This window comes from Eptatretus burgeri, chromosome 2 (assembly GCF_056783735.1).
Source record: "Eptatretus burgeri isolate ZD-2024b chromosome 2, Ebu_testis_v1, whole genome shotgun sequence".
NCBI lineage: Eukaryota > Metazoa > Chordata > Myxini > Myxiniformes > Myxinidae > Eptatretus > Eptatretus burgeri.
Genome location: NC_140962.1, coordinates 133,901,929 through 133,916,881, shown reverse-complemented (window position 1 = coordinate 133,916,881; position 14,953 = coordinate 133,901,929). Strand labels below are relative to the sequence as shown.

At 42.6% G+C, this 14,953-nt stretch overlaps 1 protein-coding gene across 11 annotated transcripts in view; it reads right to left on the bottom strand.

Moving 5' to 3' along the window:
* The window catches only part of LOC147033197 (nuclear receptor subfamily 2 group C member 2-like), a 141,618-nt gene that overhangs the window by 108,359 nt on the left and 18,306 nt on the right, over positions 1-14,953 (bottom strand). For 7 of the 11 annotated variants that reach the window (XM_085871332.1, XM_085871325.1, XM_085871330.1 and 4 more), the window contains 4 exons: positions 11,266-11,499; positions 9,490-9,625; positions 6,512-6,691; positions 6,130-6,277 (listed from right to left, as the gene is read on the bottom strand). In XM_085871332.1, coding sequence (XP_085727458.1) covers positions 6,130-6,277; positions 6,512-6,691; positions 9,490-9,625; positions 11,266-11,499 — 698 coding nt within the window. Of the gene's footprint in view, positions 1-6,129; positions 6,278-6,511; positions 6,692-9,375; positions 9,626-11,265; positions 11,500-14,953 lie in introns of those variants that run through there. The other 4 variants (XM_085871327.1, XM_085871336.1, XM_085871334.1 and 1 more) reach the window with 3 other exon arrangements.

Sequence of the window (14,953 nt, the reverse complement as noted above, 5' to 3'; positions counted from 1 at the left end):
CTGCCATTGTTGATTTAACTTGTGTGATGTATTTTTCTCCTCCAGGAATGGGTTATGGTGATCATGTGTAATATAATTATTCAAATTTTACTTATAAGGAAAAAGGGGGGAATTGTGGAAGAAAATAATTATATTAATGTACTCTAAATTGCAATTGTTGCTGGTGTTTTATAAATTTAATTTTATGCTACAAGTCGAATTGGCTGTCAGTGATGCTTCCCTTTGGCCAAGAGTCTTTTGCCCTAAATATTGATAAAAGGAATGTCTTGCTATGGAACAAAGTGACCTGGTTGATAACAGTACCTTTTGTTATGATTAAATCATTTTCTTTTCACCTAGAAGACACGTATTACAGTTGGAGTTCTTTGTTTAAGCTTTAACAGCCCCCTCCCCTATCCCAGCAAAGCATTATAAATACCAGAAATTGTAATCTTGTTTTAGTGCAAGCACGTGTGGATGTATACCACCACAGTGGGTTGTACTCCTTGGCTTTCAAGTAAAAATAAAACTCTGTGATGTAATGTACTTTCACATTGTGGCAAGTGAATTGATCGGTGTCTGTCATTTGAATAATAGGATTTGCAGTCGGTGAAACGGTTGATTAAAAGTAATAGAACAAATAAAATGTTAACAAATAAATTCTACAACAATGGTAACAAATGTTTTTCTTCCTTGAGTGAAGTTGCAAAGAAATATGCAGCGGAGAATGCTTCAAGAGGCAGTTTTGACTGGGGGTTATGGAGAAATGAAATGGGAAAGGGGTTGGAGTGTGAAGGGGGAGGGGGGGAATAATTTTCCTTTACACAAAACCACAAACAACATGCAAGAACATGCATCAAGAAAACATTTTTTAACATTGCATTTATGCTACTATCACATCAATCAAATCTGACAAGATGTACTTACTTTAACTGTCAAAATTAGTCTGAATATACGGTATAATGCATGCAGACAAACAATGAGCATGTTCATGACATAATCTGGAGTGTTTTTGATACTTCCCAATTTCAGCAGCAGAGGCCACATAAACCTCTCTGGGTGTGATGGACAATCCGTCAAGAGAAACTATTTCTGACATCTTCCAAACAGAAAATGTACCATTTTTGGATTACACCACAGGTGGAAGTAAATTTCCAGAGAGAGTAGTGGGCATCTTTATTTGCAAAGCAAATTATACAAATGATATCCTCAGGTCAAGCTCACAGATTCTCATTTGTAGATAATATCGTTCAACGGTTACTTTACAATGTAGAATTTATTTGAGTGGATAGTTTGTTTGGTACGGTATTTGCTCCGGGCTGGCAGGCAAGATAGCTTAGTGGTACGCACACTCACCTTTGAGCTGTATATAGCCTGGGTTCAAATCTCAATCCAGATTTAAACTGCCATCCTGGTGTTTCATATGGGGCGAGGCATCGATGCATGTGTTACGAATCTGGAAGCCATGAGCACTCAACATACAGATCCTGTAGCTCAGTTATTTTGATAAGCAAATGTGGATAGATAGCTCCCCTTTCCCCTTGTTTAATGGGAAATCAAATGTTCATGCGCTGCGGAGTTATTTTGATCGTCAGGGTTTTCTTTTATTTTTACACCACCATCAACTACAACAACGCCAGCATCACCCTCACCTTCACCTCGCTCTGGCCGACGCCATGGTGGGCGGAGGTCAAGAAGGAGCCTCACGTCGGTCCTCGACCAATCGCGGCGGCCCTCGGCCACGAGTGAGGTGGCCGCCACTCAGCCAATCAGACTCCGCGGCGGTGAGAAAGGCGGTCCGCATGGTCACCAAGCCTGTGGGCCAATCGACGGACTTGCCGCTCGTTTTGGCCAATGACAGGGCGACGAGCGATTCTGTGCACCAAAACCGTCCAGTGAGGGAGAGCGGGGAGGGTGGAGGCATCCCCTCACCCCCTACCCCGCCTCCCTCCCCCCCCCCCCCGCTGGAGAAGGGTGAATAAGGTTGCGGCACGATCGGACGAGAGAGATCCTTCCTCCACAAGAACCGCAAGTCAGTTGCGTGCCGTCTCTCTGTCAGTGAACAAGAGAGTTTTGGAGATAGTTGATGACCATCGAGCAGGCAAGGTTGTGGTCAATCTGACGGTCAGGTTGAAAAAGTGTGGAGTTATCAGCCCTCGCTTTGACGTTCAACTCAAAGACTTGGAGAAGTGGCAGAGAAACCTGCCTTCTGGACAGTTTGGGATACAGAGGAGAGTTTTGGTTGCCAGGACGAGGCTGAAGGGAGCTCTGGATTCTGTCATCGCATTTCGACGCTGGCCTGGTTCGCCCGTGTCAGCCGAACCACACGAGTTGGACAGGTCCATGTCCTTCAGGGTATCTGTCGGTGGGCCCATCTGTAAGTAGGAATTGTTTAAGTGCTCTTTGCTGTACATACTTGCATCTCTATAGTCGGATAACTCTGCTTCTTGCATGCTTCCCCCCCCCCTTCCCCCATTATAAATAAATACATTTGTTAAATGTATCAGCTCATTCTGTTTCTTCCATTGGCTTAGCATGGTGCGTGTTGGTGACTTATAAAGGCTGTTGCCACTGTAAATGTACATTTGGACCGACGGGACTTTGGCAACCATCCGCTCGGGTTGCGCACGGGTCGGGCACGCTAAGGCTCGACTCGTAAGAGTGCCGTCGAGGATGTGAATACTCGGTAACTCACCACGTGGATCTCTAGGTATTTTGAAGATTGGCAAATAACCCTGTACCATGTGGTGGAATTATTGACGATTCACAGTCAGGTAAGGGACCCATACCCTCGGAGTTTTCCGAAAGGTATGATCTAGATTCCGGGTGTTCCGTAGAATCGCCCCTACTGCCCCACTTAGCGGTCGTGCTCGCAGCCGATACCCGGCTCTGCAACACATGCACCATCCCTCAGAAGGACGTCAGGCCGGTGGACCCATCTGCCAGCACGAGAGTGTTCGTGGATGTTAAATATCCCATGGTGTCTCGAGCAAAGATGAGGGGAGTTATCGGCAGCACAACGAACAAATCAACTTCATGTTACCTTCAGTCAAACATCTGGTCAGTCTGTTTGCGAAAGACAGGCCAAAAACGCTCCTCAGCCAATCCCACAAAAAGGTAGGAATAATTGTAGCCTTTATCTAAAAAGGAGATAAAGGTTTGTTTATTATTTATTAACTGGCCAAATTATTTGTCAAAGCCAAACTCCTGCACTGTGCCACGTTTACAAAAAATAATTTTTCACAGTTGCAATCATAGCAAACATACCATTGGTCTTTAAATGTCAAGTTAAAAACAAATTCTCAGGGAAATGCTTCAAAGTGAAACAAATCCCCTGAAATACAACTTGTGCACACCAATACGTACATACCAAGTTTGTGTCCATGGCATTTGCTTTCCCATTAAAGTTTTTGTTACGAGAAAGAAAAAGTGAGCCAAACATTGCTCCCATATTTGCTTTTCCTCATATCAATGTACGGTAATGTGGGCACAGTGCAGCATTCCAACTATTCAATAAGTAGAATGTCGGTAGGGGGAAAAATAAACAAATAAATAAATAAGTGTGAGATCATGGGTGAAGGGGTGGGGAGGGGAATGTGAGACGACAGTGATTATGTCTTTCAGGAAATCATCCAACATAAACCCAAAGAAACAGTCGAGAAAGGCTCAACGCTGACGATAACACAGAGGTACCATTCTTGAATAGGAATGTTGGAATACAGCAGGGGGTGCACAATAAGCAAGTAACATTGCGCGATTGCAGAAAAAAAAGGTGATGTTTATTTACAAACAACTCCAAATAGTCTTCAGGTATTTGCCAACATCGACTGAAAAACATTTTCATGCGGAAGTTGTTGCCAAATACAATTTCATCAACAAACTCAATTTAAAATTTTCAGAGTGAAGGTTCCCCAAAGCGGATCCACCAACTTGCAATGCAATTCCTGAAATTTGAAATTACGATTGCCTCAGTGAGGTATTGTAAAGTCTGCACGAGGTGGCCACAAGGTTGCCGGCTTTGTCAACCACAAGGGCGTTTCGATTGACGCAGAGGGGTCATGCAACGAGTTTCCATGCTTGTCACTTCGGGCAAAGCGGTGCCAGCGTTTTCAAAATTCTTGCAAATAGAAACACCCTCTCCCAACAGGAGTGGCGAAGGGAGGTGGGAAACTTTTTTTTTGTGTTGTACAACTTCCAAGAGGAAGATTTATTTTTTAGTGATAGCATCCAGTTTTCAAGTTATTCTGTTCAGTGGTGGCAGGAGTGGATTGGCAGGTATAATGATTCACCCACTTCTTGTGAGGATTCCCCACTTTCACATAAAAGTTTTTTTAAAAATCTAAGATGGTGGAAGTTCAAACCTCGTAGAGCGTTCCCATGAACGCCAAGAGTACAACCACAGACTTTTCACCTTATTTCGTCCAACGCTTGAAGAGTGCATACAATACCAAGACAGGCACGTACACACGACACACAAGACAAGTACACCTGTCTCATTGAACGCCAATAATAATACAAGCACTGGGGACATACAAAAGGGCATCGAAGATGACAGAGTAGAAACGGAAATGAAAATAGTTTCCAATGCCTTTCGGTGAATTAAATATATATACAGTGGTACCTCTACTTACGAATGTCTCTACATACGAATGTTTCAGGTTACGAAGCGCCTGAACGGGAAAATATCGCCTCTAGTTACGAAGGCGTTTCAGGATACGAAGTCAAAAATACAGTACAGTACGTGCTGCTTTTCGCTGCTCCCAGAGTTTCCCGAACGTAAACAAACTTGTAGCTGCTCTGCCATTGGCTATCGCCTAAAATCTGCCTGGCAACCCTTTGCGTATGCGTGTATCCCAGCATGCTCTTCGTGTCCCCGTCCCGCTCTGTAAATATAGTTATACTGTATACAGTCTATGGTCCCGCTACGAAGTTCTCGGATAGTGTTACAGTACAGTACGCGTGTGGATTACAGTAACTTTTATTCACAATGGACCCCAAGAAAGCAATGAAGAAAAGTGGACAAGGAGAAAAGAAGAAGAGTTTTTTCTGGCCATACAAACAAAGCAAGAGATAATAGAAAGGTATGAAAAGGGGATGCGTTTGATTGATCTCGCAAAAGAATATGGCCGTAATATATCTACGATCGGCACGATAATAAAACAAAAGGAAGCCCTAAAAGCTACGGCTCCTTCCAAAGGCCTCTCTGTCATTTCCAAGAGGAGGTCGGCAGTGAACGATGAGATGGAGAGGTTGTTACTCGTGTGGATAAAGGAGAAAGAGATCGCTGGTGACACAGTGACAGAGGCCATAATTTGCGCAAAGGCAACCGCCATCTTCACTGACCTCGTGAAGGAGGATACAGGCGAGGGAAATTCGGCGCAGTTATTAACGAGAATAGCAGTTAAAAGGTAAATTAATATTTTTATTATTTCCTTTATTCTTTGTTTTTTACATTATGTGCCTCTCGTTTTATGTTTATTGTGCGGTAATCTAATTTTAACATGTATTTGTTTCATGTTCTGATGCATTTTTATGATTTATTAAAAAAAAAATGTCCGAATTTTGCGGGGCTTGGAACGGATTAGCGCATTTACATTCAAAAGGGTCTCTACTTACGAAGGTTTCAGGTTACGAAACTACTCCCAGAACAAATTAAATTCGTAAGTAGAGGTACTACTGTATATATATATATATATATATATATATATATATATATATATATATATATATATATATATATTTATATATATATATATTTTTTTTTTTTTTTTTTTTTTTAAATTATGAACAGCACACACCGCATACCACACATGATTACGAAGGAACTATGTATGATAAGAAAACTTGTTCCTTTTGGTTCATTTTCATTCCTTTCAGCAATTAGATGCACAAGTGACGGAAGGTAGAGGACGAGACTGGCAGATGCATGTTAATGCATAGATTCCAGCATTTCTCTCCGAATCCTATGCAAAACGAACACTTTCCCGGTCAAAATATGGGGGACCGGCACTTAAACACACAATACTTTTCAATAGAATGTTGACTCATTCTGTTGAAAAGTTTTTTTTCTTTCTTTCTTTCTTTCTTTAAGTGAGTAGCAACAAAACCTTTAAGATTCCAAGTTAACATATACGAATTTGAATCTCTCACCTGTTGCTTTCTTTGTCAGAAACAAAGGTCGGCATGGCTGCCAGCGGGCTCCGCAGGTCTTTGCGTATGTATATTTTGTCACAAGACACAGCACAGTTTGATGGCTTTTCTCGCGATGCCTCAATTGGCTTCCGCTCACACTGCACGGCTGACGAGTGATGGAGGCAAAGCCACGGAAAGTTAATGAATATTTAATCAGACATTCAACACTATAATTATGCAGCACCAAGTGTGAAATATTGAGTTTGTAAAAAAAAAAATTAAAAATAATGATAATAAATAAATCAAGAACGAGTTGTTTTGGGTGACTGAAAAAGAGTTTACGATGCACCAGGAGGGCAGATGAAGTGCAGACGAATCGTTGAAGGAATGTGTGACTCACACTCTTGCTTCATGCCAACGTCGACGCATTTCTGCAGACGGCAGTACTGGCAGCGATTTCGATGATGCTTGTTTATGATGCAGTCACGACCACCACGGCACACATATTTTAGGTTCTTACGCACACTGCGTTTGAAAAAACCCTTACACCCCTCACAGCTCACCGCACCATAATGCCGGCCTGTGGAGTGGGGATGAATGAAGACAACAATTCCATTAGAATGCCACCCTTTGTCACTTTTGGTTCATGAGGAAGTGACCACTATATTCGTTATGGGTGTTTGTCTGTCTGTCTGTCCAGAGCATAGCTCCGTGGGCTTTGATCCGATCTTGATAAAATTAGGGTGCAAGGTTTGTATCATGATCGAGTTGTGTTTTCCAGAGAATGGGCGTGCTGCGCCCATTATGGGCGGAGCCACGCCCAAAAAAAACATGTTTTTAGGGGTAGCCGGTTTCAAGTTACATCTTCTCCGAGGGGGTTTGTCGAATCTGGCAGGGGTTTCAGTATTTGGTTAGCCCAATGGCACCTGCATAGCCCCACGGAGCTCGATTTTTGATTTTCGTCCCAAGGTCAAGGTCCCAAGGTCACGAACTTAGAAAATGTCAAAAAAAAAATCAATAAATTGGGCATCGAGCTCCTAGGGTTTTCAACTGTTTCGAATGAAAGTTGGTATGCAAGTAGTGCTCTTCGAGTACTACAACTTTCATCATTTATATTTTTCCCCGATTCCCGCCAGTTTGCCCGTGGCGTCCCCTCTAAGGTCAAAAAATAAAAAAAGGCGAACCGTGTACATTCCTCGTGAACCATCGCCGTCTCCAGACTTGTCATAGGTTAAAATGTCGTTAGTATACAGCGTCAAAACAAGCCTTTTTCACTACAACAGTCAACAGAGGCCAAATTTAGTCCTCTATTCTATAATCATCGCCGACAAACAAATTAATGCGTCGATGGATATGCCTCAGTCCACATTAGATGTCAACCCACTGTGAGGTTTGATCTCGATTAAAGGTCACATGAAAAACGAGGTCACTCGGGAGACCTCCGCCACACAATGCCTGATCCACAAGAACATATCGGGCCAAAATACATTTTTGAAACATCATTCCATATATCGTTTTTGGCCCCATCTCTCAATAGTGAAGAATCACATTAAAAATTAAATTATTCTCATATGCAGATCCAGATTCGTATCTTCCTCAAAATTGAATCAATTCTTCCTTACCGCAACATGACCACCAAGTTTCGTCCGAATCCGTCCACAACTTTTTGAAATATTGTGCTATGTATCGTTTTTGGCTGGAATCTCTCAATGGTGAAGAATCACTTTAAAATTCTAGTAGTCGGATCCGGATCCAGATCTTCACCAAAATCTAATCAGTTCGTCCTCGTCACACACCCAACCTGTCCACAAAGTTTCATTCAAATCCGTCCACAACTTTTTAAGATATCCTGCACACAAACAAACAAAGACAGAAAGGGGTGAATACATAACCTCCTTCACCTTCGGTGGTGGAGGTAACTGATTCCACTTTCGTCACTCATCATATTGAATGCCTGATCATCATACCTACGAATCACTGGATATATTGCAATGCTTACAAATACCGGGAGATGCCAGCGTTCGTAGCTTTATTTCATTTCCGCACACCCCTATCCCCCTCTCTGTTCCTCACCCCTCCCCCTCTGTTCACCCTTTGAACCCTGGCGGTTGGTTTATCAGCTGCTATTCAAACGTTCATATACCCGAGCAGCTGGATTTTTCTCCAGGGAGCCCAGGGTGGGGGAGCTGAAAGTCCAAGGAGCTCAGGGTTCAAAGTGTTCAGGGGACTGTTAAGCACTGATGGTTTAGTTTTTAATTTAAAACTGTTTCCCCATTGGGTAACATATATGAATCAGATTCGGAGTGAGCTGACCAGAAGGGTACAAAGGTCCCTGCATGTGTGAGCATGCATACAGTATGCAGGCAAGCCTTTGCCATGCAGTTAGCATTTTTAAATGCTCCTGCCTGGTATTAAGTAGAACCCGGCAGTTAAAAGGAAAACGTTACTGCTTGGTTGAGTTTCATTGCCCTTCCCTTCCCCCACCTCACATGCTGCCCTCCCCTCCCTTCATGGTGCCTCACCCTCCCCTCACACTGCCTTCCCTTCCCATCAACTCCCCTCAAGCTTACCCCCTACCCTTTCCACCCCCCATGGACATCTCCCCAGCAGTCTCCACATGCTGCGGTGACGTACCTCATTTTGTTCAATACTGCACTACTACCCTGCTCCACAATTCCCACGACCAAACACAAGTCGAGAACCCCTCCCCTCACCTCCTCCCAAACCCCTCCACCTCCCCACTGCTATCTTCCCCATCCTCTTCGCTCACACACCCCCTCCCCCCAAAGGGGTGCATAGCAATGTTTGGTGAGGAATTGCTCTTCCCACCCACCCCTTCCTCACTCTTCCCACCTTCCCTCACCCCTCCTCCTCCTGCTGCTAGCTCCCCCTTCATATTCTTCTCAGTGAAGTGACAGGTTGTATTTGCTAGTTATATAATGTATACTTTTGCCAAGTTTAGTTGGAATCCCTTCAGTATTTCACAAGTTATCGCAGCAACAAAAATCTGCTGCGCACAAACGGGCGGATGCACATCCAGAAAACATGCCTCAGTTGGTTGGTATTTTTTAATTTTCGAATACGTTTTTATTTTTATCCCTCCGCAGCCGAAGGCTTTCAGCTGCGGAGGCATAAAAATAAAAGCAAATTGGAAATTTATTAAATACCAGCCAACTATAATCATATTTTGCAAATAGTGAGGTTAAATATCCATTCTTAAGGTGAAACTGAATGGTTTTGTAAATTAAATCGATGGATCATTACACAGGCCAGGATAAAGAAAGCTTCATCATGCAAAGTGATGCGCCAATGGAGCAGTGTTGAAAGGAAATGAAGCCATATGCATTGCAGCGAGAACAGCAAGTGGCCGATGCGTGCTACCCGAAGCCTTGTCTCCGCACACGACACAGTATTCCATTGGTAATTTGAGCAAGCCAGAGTCATGCAGTCCTTGGTTGTGGTCGTCCTTGCGCAGAATCCCGAGCTGCTCCACTACATTAGGATCTGTGATGATCTGTGTGCATAAGAAATCTCTATCAACTTGTGAAAATGACACAAGGATGGATGGCATTCAGCTTAGAATTAAATAAATAAATAAATAAATAAATAAATAGAACCACCTGTCCTGAAGCTCACCCGGATCAGGAGCAAGTCAGTCAAACTTCCTTAGACCCTGAATTTTTTAATGTCATGAACAAGCTTTGGTACATGACGGCTTATGAAGGTTGTGGTGACATTTCATCAAAATCGTGTGTAGTTTCTGAGAAGAGAGCAAATATATTTGGGGGGAAGGGGGTTGAACCCCCTCCCCCCCCCACCGTATACCTCTTAATGAGTGCAGATTTTGATGCGGTCAATACACTTTGGTATATTACGGGTGATGAAGGTTGTGGTCAAGTTTCATCGAAATTGGGTGTGTGATTTTGGAGAAGAGAGCAAATACTTATTCATTTATAAATTTGGGGGAAACAAACCCCCCCCTCCCCCATAATGAGTACAGATTTTGATGTGGTCAATACACCTTCGTTAGGCATTAGATGTGAAGCTTGTGGCCAAGTTTCATCAAAATTGTGTGTTTGGTTGAAGCGATAATGACTGAACTGTTTACGGACTGACCGACTCACTGACCCACTCACCTCCAGACACTGCTCAATCGCATAAGTTCACCAGACTAAAGTCCAGGTGAGCTAAAAGCAAATATGGAATCAAAAGAAAAAAAAAAGTTGTGGGCTACCACATTGATTTAAAAACAGTTGGAATTTCATTTGTAACACAAGTTGTCCAAGTTTTCAATTCAACTTTATTTTTCTCCTATAAAAGTGAAACTGTTAGAAGAGCAAGGTTAACTTGACAGTGGAGTAGCAGGGCAACAACAAAACCAGCAAAAAATGAAAATAAAAAAGAAAAGGGGAGAAAACACTTTAATGGCCACAATTATTCCCACGTTCTTGTGGGGTGGCCAGGGAAGCTTGCATCAAATCTTTCACAAATTGGCTGGCTCGGCCTGAAATTCGACTCACATTAGGGCAGAAATTTGGAAATTGGCCATGGTGCTGGTGAGAGCTCGCCTACTCTTCATAAAGGACACTGCAGGATCTTTAACGTTCACCAACTAATTTTGGCAGATGGGCCGCTCAGTTAGACGTCCATATGAAAGACGGCACACACATTTATTAATCACCCAGATTGTGAAAACAGCAGTTGGGAGAAGGCACCCTTCACACTATTGGGCAAATCCGAACGCATCCACTGGCATGAAAGTTTATAGCTGTGCTGAGATGCAAACTGAGGCTAGACAGCTTAGAGGCTCGGGTGCATACTTCTAGGAGTCTAGGCCATCCTGTCAGACCAGGAGAAGAAACATTGAAACCAGCAAGAGGGCTGTGTTAGAGTTAATGGGGATAATAAATATCATGGGTCAGGATGGGGGGGGGTGCACTGCCTGCTTGAAGCTACAAAGGGAAGAGTGGGAAAGAACAGCCTCGAAAAGGTGGTTCCACAGACTAGAAGGCACAAGCGAGTAATAAAAAAGTTGAGGTGTGCAGTCAAGCCTGGATTTCAGAGGTTTAACCAGGTTACTGGAAGAAAATCTCTCCTGGTTAAAGCTCTCAAGTCTCGAGGTTTGACAAAATGTCACAAAATGACTCAACAAACCTCCAGCCGCTGTTGCCCGGACGTTAAGATGAATTGGCGGGTAGCACCGGTAGAGTCAGGTGAAGCCAGAATAACTTTGCCTTGTGATGCCACTTGGCCATTGGATAAGAACAGCTTTCCACCGCTGACACTCTCTGCGGGTGCTGCCATCAGGAACTGCTTCGGTGCAACTCCTGCAGAGTCGAGTGCCGTCACGATTTGGATTTTCTGCCCAGACTGCTGCTCTGTTACAATCTGCACCATCGTATTTCATCACAAAGTAAATGTAAAATTTGTTGTCAATCTCGTAGATACCAACAGTCCAAATTAGAGATTTAACTCATAGCAGTCGGAATGGTTACACTATCATTGGGGGGGGGGGGGGGATTAAAATTAAAACTACTAACTATTAGTTGTAGATATATTAAAGATTTCCTGTTCCAAAATTTAACATTTAAATTCTAATACTGCACATTCCTTGGCTTTGACAGATATAATTTTCAATGGAAATAATAAATTAATAAAATGATGTTTAGCAAACTGTAAACTTCAGCAATGGAAACAATCAAAATAAAGTACAGGTACATACAATAGTTATTAAATATTCATGTCTGAAAGTTGGGAGAAGGTAAAATGCAAAAGTAATTAATTTTCACAACAGTATATTCAGGGATTCAGCAGCAGATGGTAAATGGATTCTGCATTGGGAAATTCATGTATCCTTACAGTATTACTATACCGGTCAACAGTTTTATAACACCCCCATTTTTCCAGTTTTTACTGAAATTTAAGCAGTTTAATGTTTCAATGTACTCTGAAATTAAAACAGAACAAATAAACAATTGCAGGTAAAAAAAAAAGAAATCAGGAAATCGTTTTGTTGAACACAATTTCATCTAAATTTTTGACTCATCAAAGTAGCCACCTTTTGCAGGTATAACAGCCGAACATACTTGTGGCATTCTTTCGACAATGGAAATCAAATATTTTTCGGAAGGTTCTTCCCAACACTGTTGCAGAAGTTCCCACAAATGTGTTGCACTTGTAGGTTGCTTTGCTTTCACTCTTCTGTCTAGTTCATCCAAAACCAGCTCAATGGGGTTTAATGGAGACTATGGATGGATGGATGGAGACTATGCTGGCCATTCCATGATTTGAAGCCTACCGTCTTGTCCATTTCTTCTAAGGTAGTTCTGACATAGCCTGGACGTATGTTTTGGGTCGTTATCTTGCTGAAGGATGAACCCCTGACCAACTAGTCATAGACCAGAGGGTATTGCATGGCACTGCAAAATGCTGTGGTAGCCATTTTGGTTCAGGGTGCTTGTCACTCTGTGCAAGTTGCCTCTGGATCCAGCAAAAGAGCCCCAGATCATCACGCATCCTCCTCCATGTCTGACAGTTGATGTCACACACTGAGGAACCATCCCTTTCACCTTCTCGATGGCATACAAAAATCCTGCGTGATGAACTGAAGATGTCAAATTTTGATTCATCGGTCCACAAGACCTTCTTCCAGTTTTCTGTAGTCCACTGGCGGTGCTTCATGGCCCAGGCAAGCCTCTTTTTCGTATTTTGCCATCTTAGCAATGCCTTTCCTACTGCCACTCGACCTGTCGAACCTGTAGCTCGAAGTCTTTTCTTCACAGTTGAAACTGAGACTTCCTTACGTCGACCAGTATTAAGCTGTGCTTGAAGCTGCTGTCCTGTGAGCCGTCTATCACGCAAGCTGATGACTCTCAGAAACTTGTCTTCTGATTGTGTTGTGGCTTTGGGTCTGCCAGAGTTTCCTCCAGTTTCCAAGTGCCTTTTGATGGTGTAGGAAACTGTACTCACTGCCACCTTGGCTTACTTTGCAATTTCTCGAAGGGAAAGACCTCCACTTTTAAGGGCTATCATGGTCTGTCTGTCTTCCTTTGTTAATTGTCTTTTTCTTGGCATTATGATAGCAATATTGTCCAAATAATGCTTCAGAGAGTGTAGCAACATAGTCTGTTCCAACACTGCTTTTATAAAGACAGAGGGTTTGGAACTAATCAACAAAAGTTGGGACACCTGTGGGAATTGTTTGCATCAACTTTCATGGCTAAATTTAGTTCCATTTCTGCAGAACAGCTGCAGTTGCTAACCCATTACTTGTTCCCTGAAAAGGGCCTTTTTTAACAACTCTGAAATTTACATTATTTTTTCAGTTTTTGGTAACCTAAACTTTTTTTTAACCTCTGACAGTTTACCACTTAGCTTTGTACCATTTGAGGTTATTCACTGGACTTGAACTGCTTAAATTTCAGTAAAAACTGAAAAATGGGGGTGTTCTAAAAGTTTTGGCCACGAGTGTATGTACATATGTATAGTATGTATACTCCATTTATCATCATGTCCCAAAAATGAATGCAAACTACAAAGTTGGCTTGGGCGAAAGAATCAATTTTGCAGTAAGAATCGATTCCTTCCTTCTGAACCCGAAATTCTACAGAGCCGATTACCTGCCTATAACAGTTCCAAATTTCTTCAATCGATTCCTACTATGCCTCAGCTCACTTCGTCCATCGAGAATCTGTCCGTTGGTTCAGCAAATTTAATCAAAGGCTTCTTTCATTCTTTACAAACCAAAGACTACAAGGGCACCCAGTAGAACGAATACCTCCGCCACACAATGCCTGATCCACGGGAACATATTGGGCCCAATACATTTTTGAAATATCAGAATAAACATCGTTTTTTGTCCCTCTCTCAATGGTGGTGTGGTCATATGGCAGCTTAGCTGCCGGGGTAGCTATCATTTCTTGAGGCAAGACTGTGTCGCTGATGCAGTGCCCCTCTACCAGTAAACACACTGGAACTGGTACTCATTTCGCCGACCTCGGAAGGATGACAGGCTGAGTCAACCACCTGGTGTATTAATTCAGTGGCCAACGGGGCTTGAACTCAGGACCCTCAGATCCCAAGCCGCCACCCTAACCACTGAGCCAACACCAGGCTCTCTCTCAATGGTGAAGAATCACTGTAAAAATTAAATAAATCTCGGATCCAGATCCAGATTCAGATCTTCACCAAAATCGAATCAATTCTTCCTTGTCACACAACCAACGTGTCCACCAAGTTTCGTCCGAATCCGTCCACAACTTTTTGAGATATCGTGCTACATATCATTTTTGGCCCTATCTCTCAATGGTGAAGAATCACTTAAAATATTATTGTAGTTGGATCCGGATCTGGATCTCCACCGTAATCAGTTCGTCCTTGTCAAACACCCAACCTGTCCACAAAATTTAATCCATATTCGTCCACAACTTTTTGAGATATCCTGCTCAAGGACGAATCGATTTGATTTTGGTGAAGATCCAAATCTTGATCCGGATACGAGTATTTTTAAATTTTACAAGTGATTCTTCACCAATGAGTAAAAGGGCATACGACAATATATAAACACGATATCTCAAACAGTTGTGGAAGGATTTGGATGAAACTTGGTGGATGAGTTGGGTAAGTGACAAGAACAAGCCATTTATATCTGAAGTTCTTTGATCCAAGTATTCTTCAGACTGTCTCTATATTATTGGCCGATCAGTGCGACACAAAGCAAACTGTTTAGCCTGGCAGAGGTATGCACTCGACTGGTGCCATTCTAGTTTTGAAAATATTTTCATCAAGAAGCCACATCTCAACAACAAAAATCCGGATATAAAAAGCACAAAGTTTCTGGTAA